Consider the following 18656-nt stretch of genomic DNA (forward strand, 5'->3'; position numbering starts at 1 on the left):
ACAGTTGGATTTTCTTCTCTGTTTCAACAAGTGCAGCTATAAGGGTTTTCTTGGAGATTTTCTTTCGATTACGATCCCACCATTCTGGATAAACCTACTAGTTCATAACAATGACTTTTGGTATGACCTGTTTTATTGCAGTGGGTACACCTATAAGATGATTTGTCGGATTGACAAATAGTTTCTTAACAAGATTATATTTTGTCCTATTTCGAGTCATCATTGCGGAAGCATCAGTTGTTTCAGATTCTCCGTTCATCTTTGTGAGTCGAACAAGCTCACGACGAACCAAAGAACATTCTTCTAAATCAGGAGTGGGATCATTTCTCAAAATTTCACCACAAATTTGTTCAAATTCACCATCTAACCCAGCAAGAAAAATATGCACACGTTGTCGTTGGACTGATTTGAGAAAAGATATAATATCATTTTCGTTTTCCATGATCACTTTATCACGGTGATCTAATTCACTAAAGATCTCAACCAGTTCACTGTAGTAAACCAAAATTGTTTTTCCATTCTGTTTGGCGAAAAACGCCCTCTGATTTAAAGAGAAGATTTGCAATTCATCTGATCCATCATAAAAGGCTTTAGATAAATTTCCAAATATCACGAGATGTTGGTAAATGAATGTTTCATAATTTTTGGAGTCATAGACATCAACAATCATCTCTTGACTTTTTGATTTTCTGCGTACCACTTCTCATATTTAATGTCATCTTCAGCAAGTGGTAATAAATTACCTCGAATAAACGAAAGTTTTTCTTTTTTCAGCAATATGCATCTCCATGATTTGAGACCACATATCATAATCTTTTTCATTCAGAATAATCACTGAACTAAAGGATCCTCCCGACTGAAAAATTGTACCAATTGTCTGATCTATATTTTCTAATATATTAATTATAAGGAAAAGTTTATATCAGAAAATTAAGAAACTGAATTTGTGAGAAGAAGTATTCTACCAACCCAAAGTCTTGTAAATTGTGATACAATATCAAAATAAATTCTTTCTATTTAAAATAAAAACAGATGAAGGTTTTTTCCCTTCTTTGGAGCTAAGATAGAAAAAGAAGATAAAAATGAAGGTTTTTTCTCCTTTTCCCTTAATATGCAATCAAACACAACGCTCACCTTTCTCGTAGCATACTTAAATGAGTCGAAAACCCCAAGTGAAACAATGGAAAGAGTTAAAAGACTATAATGCTGACATATATTATAAACTAGGGGAAATGATTTTTGGGTTGAAAAAATTATCATAATAACTAAAAAAAGCTACACTTTTTCCTATTGGCTAAAAGTTGTCAAAATATTACGATTAATGATATATAAAGTGTAAAATAATATGAGTAATTGTCATTAAGGTCATTTCCTATTTCTTTCATCTCCAAGCTATCCTTATGTATTTAAATCAATTTTTCTCTCAACAAACCCAAATTTTTTGTCTGTGCAAGGGGAATCAGCTCTTCAAGATCCAGATCCCATGCTCCGCTTCGGGCCATATGTTTTGGGTATGGGGCGGTTGAAAGAGTCGGTCTTGCCTCTTCTCCCGTTGGCAGGGACTGGAGACTTGCCCTGCCTGCTGGTTGAGGGAGGAGAGAGACGGAATCCATACGGGCTACGTGAGTGAACTCACTGCATCTGGTCAGCAGGTTAGGAGAAAAAGAAGAATTTAAATAATAAGAATTGGAAAGCCTTTATCTAGTAGTTCTGCCCCGAACTACTTCACTTAGCCCCCTTTCTCTAGTGGTTTTTTCCCCGAAAACTACTGCACTACCATCTCCGTCCCCTCCTGAATCACTTTGCCTTACTTGCTTAGGGAATATAGGTAGTCACTCTAATACTGTCAGAACATGGGGGGCTCGAACGAGACTTAAGCCAGATGAAGTGAACTCGGAGGCACGACCCATTGTCGGTAAGCTAAAGCGAAGGCATTTGAAAGTAGCAAATAGGTCTGGAAGGACCTGCTTCATGGTCTTCACTAATCCTAGAGAGAGAGAGAGAGAGAAATATTAAATTTAAGGGTTATTTCCCTAATGGCCCCCTACTTTGTGACCAGCTTCCTGCCTAGCCCCCTACTTTACGAGAAATACCCATATGGCCCCCTTCCGTTATAACACCGTCACTCTCTCTCTTCCATCATGTTTTCTCTCTCTGCCAAGTCATGCCACATCATCTGTTACGCCACCTCATCACCTTCTCCGGCAAGAGTCGCCGGCCGGCCAATTTCCGGCCGGCGACTTCAAACATAAAAAAAAAAAAATCTCTCTTCCTCTCTCTCTCTCTAAAAAAAAAAAAAAATTTTATGTTTGAAGTCCCCGGCCGGAAATTGGCCGGCCGGCGACTCTCGCCGGAGAAGGTGATGAGGTGGCGTAACAGATGATGTGCCATGACTTGGCAGAGAGAGAAAACATGATGGAGGAGAGAGAGTGACGGTGTTATAACGGAAGGGGGCCATATGGGTATTTCTCGTAAAGTAGGGGGCTAGGCAGGAAGCTGGTCACAAAGTAGGGGGCCATTAGGGAAATAACCCTAAATTTAATTACCAGGGCCTTCTAAACGGGAGCAGCATAGAACAAAATGATCAAGATCAGTACCAAGAATAGGGGAACGACCTTCACAGAGCATAAGATTTAAGAGCAATATTAATTAATGAAGCAACAAGTTCTTCATCTTTTACTAAAAGACGTAATGGTCCTGCACTTCCAATTACATTAATTTTTATTGTAAAAGGGTTTCCTTGATTGATATTCTTTCGCTTCTTATACATCATCTTCTAATTTCAAGTTTTCTAGAGAGGGACTAAAAGAATGAAATTTAGGGATCAATGTCAATAGAACAATAGTAACAGGTGAATTGATTAAATAAGCCTAAAGATTTAGGCGCAGTTTCTTTACATTAAAGGAAATAAGCCCAGAGAAATCAGGCATCAGTTCAAACACCTCTACTATTCACAATATCTAGATATTTTAGAGAGAGAAAGTAGAGAGAGGATGCAAGGTTATTGAAAACAGAGTATGAGAAGATGGGGTATTAGAAAGAAACACATGATGGAGGAGAGTGACTTTCGTTTTTTCAAATAAAAATGTGATTCGGATCTATGACAAAGAACTTGCAAACCCTAGATCTGCAATCCCAATTTATCTGATGATGCTGAATATAAAATTTGAAGAAAAAATTTCGGTTTTTTTTTGTTATCGTGTCGCAAATCGAGTTTGCAAAATCTGATCACTAAATTACGCGTGCAAATCTAGTTTACAATTTACATTTTGCAACCTAGTTTGCAACCCCCAGTTTGCGTTTAACATTTTGCTAATCCTTGTTTGCAATTTACATTTTTCAAACCCCAGTTTGCAATAATTGGATACTCATTTTGCAGAAAAATAGAAAAAACGACGTTTTTCAAAGTTTTTTTTTTGAAAAAAAAATAGCGAAAGTGGATCTTGTTAGAAATCTTATGAAAAATCATTTCTAAATGTATAAATTTCATACAAATTCGTCATCTCAAGAAAAATTATACAAAATGACAAAAGAATACCTTAGATTTTGTATGTTTTTTTACCTAAATAATAATTATGAAATGTGATGTTTTTCTATTCTTTTTCAATGTTATTTTGACCTTTTTAGTTATTGTCCCCTATAAACTATTTATCAAGAATTGAAACATTTACACATAAGATTGTAAGACATAATTTTGAGCCTATGAGCTAGATTCGGCTAGGGCTAGGTCAGGAACTGGAAACTAAAGGAGCAAGATAGTGGTCTCTCTAATAAAGAGTCACACATATTACTATCTAACTGTAGTAACTTCACATATACTCCCATTTTAGTTCTAAAATTTGTAGATGAAATTTTCTATCTTTTCCTATATTACGAAAAATTAATCTTGGTACATTTTAATGACAACACCTATCCATATACTCACGAAGGTCAGCTACATTGACCGGCCCACCTCTCGTGTGCCTCTTCCTGAAGCATCACGAAAGATTGTAACCCATCCATTCAATACTTATAAATTCCCACTTAATTCAACAAACAAATCATTCGATTCTTTTGTTTTGTTTTGAAGTCAGGATATTGTAATTTTAAGTCCCAGTCAGACGTATTTTAGTTAGTCCATCATATCAAGTTAGAAACAATCAAAGGAGTTCATATTACTTTTGAAGGTAATTCGTACGCTTTAGAAATGTGAAGTATCATCACCACCTTGAAAGGAAGTCGTTGAATCATGAGAGGCACACAACCAACTCCTACTACTATTACATGGGTGTAAAATGCCCTAAGGAAATAATATTGTTCTAACTTCGACTAAATCATTTTTCATTTATCTCTGTTAAATCAGAAAAATAGTTTTTGGTTTATGCTGATGTTGGAAAGTAGCTTCTTGGAAATTGTACTGAAAATCGTTCTTGTACCTTCGAGTTATTGTGTCTATGTGCTGTCGGTGAGGAGATTGGGGGGGGGGGGGGGGGGGGGTACCTGCAAAGATATTTCGACGCTCAATCAATTCAGTGTTGCAGGTTGAGTAAGGATCATATCTTTTTCAGGACAACCTTGTGTTGTTTATATAGCTTTGCTTGGCAGCGGGGAATCACTGACTTAAAGGAGGATACCTAGTAGGGGCAGATAATATAATCTGATGATCATAGCAAATATGAGCGTATCTTGGAAAGAATGAATATTCAGCGATATTCTGCATCATGCATAATCGACATTTCTTTAAGGCAAAGTAAAGACTAAGTTGTCAAACATACTGCTGCAGACCTCCCTATTTAATGACGCAAGTTGTAGTGCTGACTCGGATCTACCCTTTTGTTGGCTTAGGAAACTCGTACCGACCTCCTATGTCATGAATAAAGTGAGAGTTATTTTGGGTCCACCCATCTGTTAACTTAGTCTAATATTTAGCTTAGAGAAAAAAAAAAACTACCATTAAGTAAAGTAGTTCTCTTTTGATATTTTTTCTTTCACTTTTGTAAAAAGGAAGCGTTCAATCCTTTCACTAGATAACAAACTCTGATGTGAATCTGTCAGTAAAATGCAACCTTCATCTTTTTCTTAGGCCAACGCTTTGGGAAATCAGAATTTTTTCTGGGGTGTGAAGACTTGGTCAAAAATTGGTCAATTTGATTTGACAAATTTCTTTTGTAAATTGTTATGGGGAAATAAATTTAGGGACTTAAAAAACAATTTCAAAATTTGGATGGTTTACTAATTAATTATTCCAATAAACAAACAAAACCTACAAAATCTTTCTAGGGCTTAAACAAAAAAGTTTTGTTTTAAAACTTGTAGCCAACTCCATTACACCTTCATTATTGTTCTTCAAGTTGTTCATATTCGTGATTTTTCTTTGAGTTATTTCCCTAATGGCCCCCAACTTTGTGACCAGCTTCCCGCCTGGCCCCCTACTTTACGAGAAATACACATATGGCCCCCTTCCGTTATAACACCGTCACTCTCTTTCCTCCATCATGTTTTCTCTCTCTGCCAAGTCATGCCACATCATCTGTTATGCCACCTCATCACCTTCTCCGACGAGAGTTGCCGGCCGGCCAATTTCCGGCCAGCGACTTCAAACATAAAAAAAAAAAAAAAAATTCTCTCTTCCTCTCTCTCTCTCTAAAAAAAAAAAAAAAAATTTTCTTTCTTCTCTCTCTCTAGAACTGAGTACTAGAGAGAGAGAGGGGACCTTCAACAGCTCTGTTGAAGGTTCGTTTGACCTTCAACAGATCTGTGGAAGGTCGACCGGACCTTCAACAGATCTGTGGAGAGAGAGAGAAGAAAGAAAAAAAAAAAAAATTTTAAAGAGAGAGAGAGAGGAAGAGAGAAATTTTTTTTTTTTTTTTTGTTTGAAGTCGCCGGCCGGAAATTGGTCGGCCGACGACTCTCGCCGGAGAAGGTGATGAGGTGGCGTAACAGATGATGTGGCATGACTTGGCAGAGAGAGAAAACATGATGGAGGAGAGAGAGTGACGGTGTTATAACGGAAGGGGGCCATATGGGTATTTCTCGTAAAGTAGGGGGCCAGGCGGGAAGCTGGTCACAAAGTTGGGGGCCATTAGGGAAATAACCCTTTTTCTTTCTAATTTTTTTTGGGTTATTTCCCTAATGGCCCCCAACTTTGTGACCAGTTTCCCGCCTGGCCCCCTACTTTACGAGAAATACCCATATGGCCCCCTATTACCGTTAAATTTAACTTTCCGTCACTCTCTCTCCTCTATCTCTTTTTCTCTCTCTGCCATGTCACGCCACCTCATCTGTTAGGACTTAGGCCACCTCATCACCTTCTCCCGCAGAGGTCGCCGGCCGGCCAAATTTCCGGCCGGCGACCTCTGCCGGAGAAGGTGATGAGGTGGCCTAACAGATGAGGTGGTGTGACATGGCAGAGAGAGAAAAGGAGATGGAGGAGAGAGAGTGACGGAAAGTTAAAGTTAACGGTAGTAGGGGGCCATATGGGTATTTCTCGTAAAGTAGGGGGCCAGGCGGGAAGCTGGTCACAAAGGTGGGGGCCATTAGGGAAATAACCCATTTTTTTTTGTTCATAACTACTCTTCATCTTTGAACCATTAAACAACTTTATTTTTCTTCAAACAGATTAATTACACTCTCTTAAATCCTAAAATATGGAGAAAGAACCTAACAAAATTGATAATGTTGATGGAAGTATAGCTCAAGATAGCATCACTCAAAAAGACCAACAATCGTGGCTTTTTTACTTTATTTATTTCGAATTTTTTAACCCTAAAACCCAGCTGGTTCAAAATTTCGAAGGAGTTTCGTGAACCAGAAAAAGTCGTTTCGTGGATGTACGACCCACGAAACATTTCGTGACAGGCAGACGCACGAAATAGTTCGTGGGATACAGAGGCACGATATATTTCGTGGTTACTTAGTCCACGAAATGCTTCATTTGACCTTTTTATCCTTTAGATTTTTTATGTACTTATTTCCTTTTCATTCTTTTTCAGTCTCTTAAACTTGATTCAAATGCTTCTTCAATGTCCGGAGATGGGGCACCTATTTCAATGTTTGTCGATGTATCACATTTATTTCCAAAAGACATGGTATGTAATTTGTGGAACACCACAACTACCAGTTGGAAAAAAGCCTCATAGGTCATGCATATGCAGCTAGATCTAAAGAAGATGAGCTACAATTAATTACTGCATTAACTAAAAGTGGGTCACGCTCCAAAGATATATTGTTGCATATAAAACAAAAGAAGAAAGATAACTTTCTACAATGAGGACTGTGTACAATGCACAACGAAAGGTGAAGTGCGAGGAAAGTCAAGGTATGACAGTAATGCAACAGTTTATGAAGTTGTGCATGGATTATCACTATGTAGTCAAGTATAGATGCTATGAAAATTCCGAAGAGGTAAAGTACTTGTTTTTTGCCCATCCTAAGAGTGTTCAGCTTGCATTGTGTTTCCCTCAGTTTGTTGTCATTGATTGCACTTATAAAACCAACAAGTTCAAACACCCTTTGCTTCAGGTAGTTTCAGCCACTTCGACTGGGAAGACCTTCATAGTGGCAACAAACGCATTTATAAGCAACGAAAAGACGGAACATTATACTTGGGTTATGGAATGTTTGCGACAGTTATATAGTGTTGGTGACTCTTCTATTGTATTCATTACTGACAGGGAACTCTCGTTGATAAATGCAATTGAGATCATATTTCCAAATACAAAACATATGCTTTGTATAATATAAACAAGAATGTCCAGGCCAAGGCTGAAAAACACTTAAAGATTGTAGATAAGGATAAGAAGATGGATGCAAGTGAGAAGAAACTTGAGAAAGATAAAATGGTTAATGAGTTTTTCAATGAATGGTAGCTTATCACGTGGGCAGATACCGAGGAACTATACAAGACCCGGGTTAATAAAGCTCGTAGAGAAATGGAGAAAAGTCTCCCTAGAATTAGTAAGTTATTGTCAAGATACATGGTTGTCACTCTACAAAGAGAGATTTGTTGATTTTTGGTCAAACTAGATACGATATTTTGGCACCACATCAACAAGGAGAGCTGAGGGAGAACACGGGAGGTTGAAATGTTTCTTGAATAATTTGTTAGGAAAATTTGTTTCATGTTGGAAAGCTGCTCATAAGTGCTTAGATGTTCAGTTTATTGGCCTCACAGACTCGTTTAAGAATAATTTGAGTGCATGCCCATCAAATTAAGCTTTTCGACAAATTAAGGAACGTGGTTGCATGTCGCGCGATGGATATGATGTTGCAAGAGATGACGCGGGTTGATTATTATGGGAGTGAGAATGTTTGCCTTTGTATACTTAGGCGTACGCATTGTTTACCCTGTAAACCTGAATTGATTGAGCAACTTGCCAGTAATGTTCTTATATCACTTGATGCGATCGATAGATATTGGAGACAATTGTCATATGATGTCTTGATTGAGGTCGAGCAAGGGAACTATGATGACCTACCTGAACATATGATAGTCAGAGAAAGGTGGTTAAAAGCCTCACAACCATAGAGGGAGCAAATGACAATTGAACTAAGGTTAATCTGTGCTCCTAAACAACAAACATGAGAGAACCTCAAAAACCGATTGTTGGAAATAGGTAGGCCTTACAAAAAGCAAAGTCTGAATGATAGGTCGACTAAAAGGAATCCATCTAGCTTTGAGATTTTACAAAAACAGAAAGCGTTAACAGAGATATTAGAGAAGAAGTTAGAAAAAGAAAAAACATTAAAGGGGAAATTTGATAAAAAAAACAGCAAAAGATAAAGCCAAAAAAGAAATAGCGGATATGCAAAAGGGATAATGAGTGAACATAAAAATAGAGAAGATGATGATGTTGTGCAAAGAAAATGGTATGCCGAGATTATGTCTGATATAAAAAGATCAAATATGATTAGCCACTTTAGCCAAATGAATGAAGAAGAAAAGGATCTGAAGATCAAAAACAAGATAAAGGTATTTGAAAGACATAAACTCATTCCACAGAGATGTCAGTCGAAAATGATATATCCTCCAATGAAAAATTCAATACTTTTGAACTCAATCCCTAATCACATGAAACAATTTGTCCACAAGATAGTAAATGCCCCGGGGGACGGGCACTGTGGCTTTTATGTTGTAAATAAAGCAATTACTGAAGGACGTCAAGCGATGGGTAAAGAAATTCGACTTAAGATGTATGATCATATTGTCGCGAATGAAGCTTTTTACAAGTTAATGTGGCATGATGATATCAGTCTCCGACTAAAAGACGTTATAATGTGCACGGAGGATATCGCTCCAAAAAAAATGATTTTGTATGTCATGGTGTGGATTTTTTGTAGCAGAGACGTTTGCCCTCCCGGTGGTGATATTATCAATCAACATGAATATGACCTTCTTGCCGACTTTGACTGGGCCATCGAATTACAAAAAATGGCATATGATCGTTCTTGCTCATCATAAAAATGATCTTTATGTTTGGGTCACTTCGAAGGATTTTTCACTTCTTCCTTTTGTCCCACCATTTACTTTCTACGAAAAACTAAAAGACGAAAATTATTGGACTTGACACAAGTTATTTGAAGCACAATTAGGTGGTTATAAGGATTTGATTGGTACGGGTCCGATGGAAAATTTTGATGATCATTTGATTATTATTTAGATTTATCTTTTGAGTTTCGTAAGATTTCCGATTCACACGTTTTTAATATTTTTTTGGGGAAATGTAATCGAGAAGTATTAGTATATATTATTAACTAACACGAAATTGAATATTTTCATTTTTTTTTAGTATTTATTACTTTTGTTTAATGTTTATTTATATGATAGAAAACGACACAAGAAACACGCAAATTCAAACTCAACTTAAAATTAACTGTTCAATTTCGTGGACAAAGGACACACGAAATGGGATGTGGGTCTTGAACCCACGAAATGGGATTTTGCCTATTTTTTAGCACTATTCCATTTATTGGGTGATAATTAGTTCTGGTTTATTGACTTTTTCGTGCACTTTATCAGCACGAAATGGGACGTGGGTCTTGAACCCACGAAATGGGACTTCGCATATTTCTGAGCACAGTTTTATTTCGAGGATGATAATTAGTTCCGATTTCCGGCCTTTTTCGTACCTTTACCAGCACGAAATGGGGCGTGCGTCCTGAACCCATGAAATGGGGCTTAGCATATTTCTGAGCACTATTTTATTTCATGGGTGATAATCAGTTTCAGTTTACTGAATTTTTCGTGCATTTTACCAGCACGAAATGGGACGTGGGTCCTGAACCGACGAAGTGATACTTGGCATAATTTCTAAGCTATTCCATTTCGTGGGCGATAATCAGTTCTGGTTTACTTACTTTTTCGTGCTTTTAACCAGCACGAAATGGGATGTGGGTCCTGAACCCATGAAATGGGACTTGGCATATTTTTTAGCACATTTGACCATCCTTGCCTTATTTTGAGCATATAAGCTATTTTTTGGGGTTTTTCATATAAACTCTTCAAAATACTATGACGGGAAATAAATATTTCGATTGAAATAAAAGTCGTCTTACATCAAAAACCCCTTTCAAAATATGACTTGTATGCAAAACAATAAAAAGTTTTCTAAACAAGAGCGTCTTCAACTTTCTTAATCTAACGGCACATCTTGAGCTTTTTTGGCTATCAACTCCGCAATGTGCGCCATACTCTCCCTCGTCTTTGGAGAAATGGGCTCGCTTTGACCACCACCACATGTCCTCAATTTTTTAAAAAATTTTCCAGACGAGGTTTCTGAATTAGAATTTATATGAAATTTAGTTTAGTATTAAAGTTCGGTGATTAATAAAAATTTAACCTCGTAACTTGTATTGCTTACCATTTTTTTGAACATGCTATCATAGTCTTTTCGGGCTGGAGGAGGAGGAACTTCTTCAACTCTTACATAAGTTGGGTTACACACCTTAAGGTGAGAAATCGTTGCATACCATGACATGTAACCCTCTACAGTTTGTCCGGGAGTAGTCATAGGGAAACGAGATGAATTAGATATGGAGCGGTCTTCTCTGTTTTCCCATTTCCAAGCAGTTGATGGACCGTAATAAGCCACGTACCTCTTGCTCATCAATACAGACTTCAGTGGATTATGAGAGCGATGAGGTTTTGAAATGGACTGAACATATCCTAGGTGACGGAGGGTTCGTTGAGGGTATAATAAGCCAGTGATATCGAAAGTAACAATCATCCCATGGTAGTATAACAACTCGTCAGCCTCATAATGATCTCCATACTTCCCGTAAGGATCCCAAGCAACCTGCCCCAAACAACTTAGATTATAAATATTCATTTCGAAGTAACTGAAACTATTTTACGCATGAAAATTATATGAAGTATATAACTTACTTCTGTAGCTATCAGGTTGTCCAGTTTCTGCCTTTAAACTAAAAGTGTTTTCTTTGTAGCTTGGAGATTCCTAGCAGACTTAGGTTCCCAGCCAGTGCCAACCCTTCTTAAAATTCCGATATAACATCCCATTTATTAAAACCAGGAAAATGCTCGTAAATCCGAACCTAAGAAAATGCTTTAGAGATTTAGTAAACTAACTATAAAAATAATTAAAAAATGATTGAGTACGAAAGTCGCACGTACCATAAGAAGGGTAAAGCATCCTCCCATCTCTTTCACTTCAAACCTGATCGCAGTTGACATTTGATGCAGCAGGTTAGCAAGGCAGGCAGAGCCCCATGAGTATGTATGGACCTTGTCCAACTCTTCAAAACACTGAGGCCATGTTTAGCGCGCAGGAATGGAATGTGATTCTCAGGAATCACATTCCCAAACGTGATTCATGGAAATCAGACTACTGTAGTTTGATGTTTGGTTTGATCAGAAATGGGAATTTGATTCCTGACATATTCCTAATTAGGTGTTTGGTTACACATCAACTTTGTTATATATTAAAATCAGTATTATTTATTTAAATTCGTAGATATGAAATAATAACACGATACACCAATAGGATAAATTTAAAGATAATAAATAAAGGTCTTAATAAAAATTTATCTAAAATAAAATTTTGTTCGTAAACCTAAATAGAAATTTATCTAAATTTAAATTTTGTTCATAAATCCTAGTTTAATCATGATTTATATATCACACGGTAATTTAAAAATTGTTAATTCAATATTTTGTTAAGGATATATTTGTCAATAAATATTAATATATGTGATTCCGGGAGAATGGGAATCACAAACCCACCTCCCCCCTGGGTTTGCTATTACCCCTTTTTAACGGAATGACATTCCTGGGCCCAAGTTATTCCCACAAGCCAAATAATGATCTGGAATGTGATTCCTGGGAATCACATTCCATTCGTGCACGCCAAACATGACCTGAAGGTATTGAACATTCACCATGTTCCCACTCTTGTCGAGGCAAATACAAAATCCGACAACATAAAGTACATACGCCATCGCCGAATACTCATTCTTCTGCCTCGAATTATTCTTCGACTTTTTAATTTCTTCCTTCAGAAAATCTAATTTCACTGTTTTCAAATGCCCGTTCTTTAAATCTTCCCTCGCCTCATTACGGGCAAGTCCCTGACTTTTATTCATTAAAGTTAACATTTCTTCCACGTTCATCGTACCACTTGTTGCACTATTTACCGCATTTTCATCAATAGAGAGATCAACGATGTGTTTCACACCGTTAAGTGGTCATCATCTCCCCAAATGGTAAATAGAAGGTGCTGGTCTCTGGATATATAAAACCTCTCCAAGAAAGCACTAATAAGTGTCTCGTTTGGCCTTCGAACACATGATCAATAATTAATTGAAATCCGGATTTTTGAATCGTTTCTTGTATGAAGATGCACTCATTGTGGAGTAGTGGTGGCCAACAGGTCGTGTCGGCACGGAAACGGACCGGCACAACCCGTTTATAAGGCAACACGACACGGAACGTCGCGTGCCATGTCGTGTCGACCCGTCACGGGTCAAGCGGGGTGTGGCGGGTCTGGGATTTTAAGCTCCCAGACCCGTCAACCACGACACGTTAAGAATGGAAACACGACACGCCACGGCCCGTGGCGTTCCTAACCCGACACGACACGCTAACCCGTTAGAAACGGGTACCTAATTTACAAAACATTACTGTTATTTTGTTGAAAGTAGTTGTCAATTGATAAAATTAATAGCTAATAAAATTATTGAGTAATAAAATAAACATAGATTTTAAAGTTTATACAAAGATCACAACGTTTGACTTGAAAATTATTTAGTGTTTTCTTTTGTTACGTTTGGCAAGAGTTGACCCATTAGTCACGACCTGGCACGGAAACGGCTGAGACCGCCACAGAAATGGCACGGCAACGGCTGGGTCGTTGCTATGGGGAGTTTCCGTGCCAAGACCTTGTAGTCTAGGCACGACATGGCACGGCTCAAAGCCGTGCATGGCGTGGGTGTGACGTGTCTAACACGCCACGACTGTGAAACGTCCCGTGCAGTCACGGCACGGCCCGTTGGCCACCACTATTGCGGAGGTCCCATTTATCAATCCACCCAGCCGTGGGCTTCACGGTCAAAACTCGATTAAGAAACTGGAAACCAACGCGTAATTAAAGAAAATAAAATAAAATACATAAGAGAAAAGATTAAAATAATTGACCATTCAAATACGAACACATACCTTGCCATGCCATATATAGTTGGCAATGTGCCACCTGTAGAACTTAAGTAACGATCGGTCCACAGGGAATCTGTCCTCGTCAACTAGAGAGGGTTCTTCAACTTATTGTGCTTCTTCTTCCAATGATTCACCTCCTTATCTCGCTTCTTCCCCTACTTCTCTCGCTTCTTCGCGTCCTTCCTCGCCTCCTTTTACCGACTCCTCGCCCGACTCCTCACCTGACTCCTCGCCCAACTCTTTGCCTGAGACGTCCCGTGATTCTTCTGCCTGCTCGACGTTCACGATTTCATCACCCGACTCGTTTGACTCGTCGTCCGACAAATTAGGTTGCTGCCTCGTACTTATCTCAACATTTTGTTTGGTGCGTAGCTCCTGACATCGGACATGTTCAGACATAGTAGGGGGGGCATCCCTTACCGCGACGAACCACATCACGTGGGGGGCACTTGAGCAGGTTGGTCCACAATATGTTTTTTACGCCTACATAATAAAATATTCCAAATAAGTATGATTCTAATATGTAAGGTCTATGAATTAGCTCATACAAAGGAAGTGTAGTAAAGTATCAACGCGAAACAGAACGTGGGTTGTACATTTGCGATCAAATTTTCGTGGCTTGTAGAACCACGAAAGTTTTTGTGTGTTGGAGGACCACGAAACTTTTCGTGGGTCAGAAAACCACGAAAATTTAGTGAGTCAGAGAACCACGAAACTGATCGTGGATCTCCTTCTCACGAAATGCTCGTGATTCTCTAGTTCAATTTCGTGTGGGTTTAATCGTTTTCAAACTAAAAATCGAATCCTTAAACCCTAAACACAAAAAAATTGTCCAATACCTATACCTAAACAACCAGTACATCCTAAACACCGAATAGATTCTAAGTTTACAAAATCTAAATCCTAAAACCTAGGTTACAAAAGTCAAAACCCTAGATTTAAGAGATCTTAATGATGAAGAATGGGAATAAATATTACCTCTCTTGAAGACTATTGTTTGATGAAGAAGCCTTTGAACGAACCATACTTGAAGATGATCCAAATTTCTTGATGGTTTCTCTAGATTTGTTTGCTCTCTCTTTCTCTCTTTCTTTAAGAATGTTGACTGTTAGAAGAAAGTGGAGTCGGAAAGTGGGATAGGAGAGTAGGGCAGGACCTGTCAGAAAAAGGTAAAATGTATTTGAACTTGTTAAAAAGTATTCCCGATAAAATTTGTTTTTCCGGAAAATTTTCAAAATTTTATATATTCCTTTTAAAATTTTACATCCAGTAAAATATTCTGATTTTCCCCAACCACCGGCCTTTACTTAATATAATGAGTGGTTTGGATAAATTAAAATAAAAAACTATTTGGCAGGATGTGCCACATCGGATGCTAGACCACGTGATACTGAAATGGTGACTACGTCGGGTCCCGATAGGAGAGAGTAAAGAGTAGAGAGAGAGAGGTTCAGATGAATCTGTACTCTGTGGAAACTTTTTCTTAATTTAGGGGGTACTACCTCCATGATCATCTCTGCGAAAAGTTGAGATAAAAGAGTAAAAATCGTCCAAGTATTCCAAAACTCTTCTCCAAACATGGAGTTGGATAAAAACAGAGAGAATCATCATCATCTTCATGAGATGACCAGGTATTTATTATTTCTAGTTACTTGATTAATCTTTTTAGTTTTATCTGTAAACTACCTCTAATCTTGTCTTAGAGCTCTCTAATTTTTAGAATTTGATCATTTTGTGAAGCTTTTGTTTGGGATAGGGGGAAGTAAGCTTAACCTCTGATTAGATAACAATTTTTATTGGGGACTGACTTCAAAGGAACTTAGTTTCTTGAAAATTAAAAGAAACCCCAGGAGCTGCTGCTAGAGATTAATTCTTACCCAATCTACAAAAAAATAGACTGAAATTAAGTTATGTAATCCTACTAGTTAAGTTTCTAGTAATTTCATGGATCCAATTATATTTTGTTGTAGTTTGATGAGTGCTTAATGATTAACACTGAGTAAAATCTTTTACATCATATAGGTTTTGTTAATTAGAGTTCTGATTATATATATAGTAGTTAAACCTCTCAAGACTTGCATGAGTTGGCTGGGTTAAGTTCTGAAAATTAGGTCTTGGAGTTTAGGAATTGATACTTCGAAAATTAGGTCTTAAGAGTTTAGGCACATCCCCAGAGGGAGCCTCCGTAGTCTGTGTATAAGTGTAAGCTCAGGCTTAGTAAGGGTCGGTGCCTTCTTGGTGTGGTTCTGGAGTCTTCACCAAGATCAAAACCATGTACTCATTTGGCGAGGTTTTCAGTGGCAAAAGCAAGGACAAAACCCACATATAATAGATCCTAATTTGAATTAGGGAGATTTTATAGGGCCCCCTCATTTTTGTTAAAAGGCCTCCCCTTAGTGATAATTTAGCAAGTTAAATGGTTCATGGGGAGGCCTTTTAACAAAATTGGGGAGGCCTTATAAAATTTCCCTTTGAATTATTTGATGCACAATTACCGTTTGTGTTATAACTAAAAGTCGCGGAAGCTATCGAACCTACCCAGAAATTGATCCGATTATGAAGATTAATCGAAAAGCTAAGTCAAAATCAAATATGCGAACAGAATTTAACGAGGTTCGGCTTTAAAGCCTACGTCCTCGGGCGAACAAGAAATCTTTATTGAAGGATAGATGAAGACGACTCACACAACCCGCAAGTTCGTCCCAAGATGGTACCGTATAGAATTTAACTTCTATACTAAATCTTCGACGACCGAGAAATTTAACACCGCTCAAAAAACTATGAAAAATTTCTCTCACTCTTGCTCTCTCTCTCTCTCTCTAGCTCTCTAAAGAAGAGTTGTTGTTGATGTGTTGGTGTGTTGTTGATGTTGATCAACCCCCTATTTATATTATTATGAGGCGGTGGGAATTGAACCAAAATTGGAAACCAATTTGGTATGCATCCACCGCCTATACCATCTTTTGGAAACTGCCCATCTATTGGTATACAAACCAAATTGAATAGCTTTTAGAAACTACCCATCTAAACCGCCTATTGGCTTTTGGAAAACTAAACCGCCAATACCAATATCCTATACTGCCTTCTTTTGGAAACTGCCTCAAATGCCTCTTACAGTTTGCATCTATATTTGGGTCATAAGTCTTATAAAAGGACTAGTGCCGCAAACTCATAAATTAGTTCTCCAAAATTCACAAAAACTGCCTATAATAAACTACTTTTACGAATCTTATTTAGTTTACAGTAGTTTGTAGGGTTAGACGGTGGTAGGGTTCTTGTTCCACAATGTGATGAAAGAAAGTACTAACAATGGCATATTTAGAACTGCACCAACTTATTAAACATGAAAATCGTCTGTTTCGGGTGAATTGAACATTTTCGTTGCTGAAAAACAATTTGCTCTCGAACTTAGCTCTACATGAAATTATGAAATAGTAGGATCAAGCATTTACAACCATGTTATATCATTGTTTTTCTTATTTCTGCATATTCAAGTTCTTCATCCATATAAGTTGCAGATTCATCTTTTGATTAATTATATCAACTGAACTACATATTTTTCCTTCTAACCGAGAAAACTTTTCTTTCAGTGTTCTTGTCAGTGGAGTAGTCTATGCTAGTACTATTGATTTGAACAAGAAAAGGAAGTTAGAAGATGATCAATTGGGTTTGCCTCTATCAAAGCATAAATCAATCAATCGAATATCTAGTTCTGATCTGGAAGAACAAGTTTTTCTTACATGCTTGGTAAAGAAAAGCACAGATGGTGAGGGATTTTATGACCCCTTGAAACCACTAGAATATTCAAATGGCAGCAATACCACCACCGACTCATTTACGTTTACGTCTCCAGAAGCTCAATCTGACCCAGAGTTCTTGAAGGTATACACTTACAAACAGCCGGTTAAATCTGAAACAGAATCTTCGAGAACCCATAGTTATGATCAACCTTCAAGTTCATCGGGTAGTTGTGGAAGCAATAGTTTCAAGAGTATACTTCATTCCTTAGACATCACAAGTACCGAAAAAACAAGTATCATGGAAGAGGAATCACCAACAAGCAGAGAACACGGTGTCCAGATTCTCAAGAATGGATTCCAGTTTGACGAAGACGAGTTCCAATATCACGAAACACACGAGATTGAAGAATGCTCGGACGGGGAAATCAATGAAATGATGCTTTATAATGAAGCTCCATTAGATTCATATATCTTGTCATCCGGAAGATGGGAAGTCAACCAAGGTAACTAACTATATGTTATAATATTACGAAAATCGATTAGTTTGCCATTTATGTTTGTCCTGATTGAAGTAATTATGTTTTCTTCTTTGATGCAGATGCTCGAAATACCAAGAAACCAACCATTGATCAAGAATTTGAACAGTATTTTTCTATGCTAATGTTGTAGATGGTAATGATATCTTATGTATGAGTAGTACATAAAATAAATGTTCCCAATTGATTTCTGTTGGATAAACACTACTAAGAGTGTGAAATCTACTATTACTTAACTGTGTTTTCTATGTTTGGCTTGCATTTTGTCACCATATATATATACTCTTCTTTCTCATTTTCCCCGACTGATGTAACTATGTAATAGCCTCACATCGCTTGAGAGACCGTTCAGAGTGCGAACTCAAGCTTAGGATGTGTCAAGAACTTCGCTATATTTGTGAGGCCCTTGTTAAGTTTGTAAGGTTTTTTTAGCCTAACACTGTGTTTTTCAAATTTTGGGATGACGTAGAGCACGTATGGCTTTTAAACTTATCAGCCTAGGTCTAATACCATATTAAATCTATGGTAATACAATTTAAATCCAATAACCAATGGGTAATGAGTGGGAAGGACCTAGACATTGTATTATTCGTTACTAGATCACTCTTCTCATTGGCATAATTCTCACAAAAGAAGACTTTGTATCTATTAGACTTGGCCTTGTGTGTCAAAAGTGGAGAACTACTATTTCCCGTCGATAAATATTTGAGGTGTATTGATATGGTGATGAATACA

General features: G+C 37.6%; 1 protein-coding gene across 1 annotated transcript; it reads left to right on the forward strand.

The window, feature by feature from the left end:
- The first annotated feature begins 15051 nt into the window (after window positions 1-15051).
- LOC147558060 (protein FAR-RED ELONGATED HYPOCOTYL 1-like) lies at window positions 15052-18167 on the forward strand. The gene is made up of 3 exons (XM_086659623.1): window positions 15052-15276; window positions 17236-17888; window positions 17984-18167. The coding sequence occupies exons 1-3, from the start codon at window positions 15224-15226 to the stop codon at window positions 18052-18054; spliced, it is 777 nt and encodes a 258-aa protein (XP_086515749.1). The 5' UTR covers window positions 15052-15223; the 3' UTR covers window positions 18055-18167.
- The last annotated feature ends 489 nt before the right edge of the window (window positions 18168-18656 follow it).

Source organism: Eschscholzia californica, unplaced genomic scaffold (genome assembly GCF_041429995.1).
Source record: "Eschscholzia californica isolate CP2 unplaced genomic scaffold, dmEscCali1.0.p SCAF_2, whole genome shotgun sequence".
Taxonomy (NCBI): domain Eukaryota; kingdom Viridiplantae; phylum Streptophyta; class Magnoliopsida; order Ranunculales; family Papaveraceae; genus Eschscholzia; species Eschscholzia californica.

What these genes read in the sequence shown, in the direction of transcription:
- LOC147558060 (XM_086659623.1), top strand. Translation starts at nt 15,224, where the DNA reads ATGGAGTTGGATAAAAACAGAGAGAATCATCATCATCTTCATGAGATG. An exon ending in CATCTTCATGAGATGACCAG is followed by an intron (nt 15,277 to 17,235) that starts GTATTTATTATT and finishes CTTTTCTTTCAG; the next exon opens with TGTTCTTGTCAGTGGAGTAG. An exon ending in AAGATGGGAAGTCAACCAAG is followed by an intron (nt 17,889 to 17,983) that starts GTAACTAACTAT and finishes TCTTTGATGCAG; the next exon opens with ATGCTCGAAATACCAAGAAA.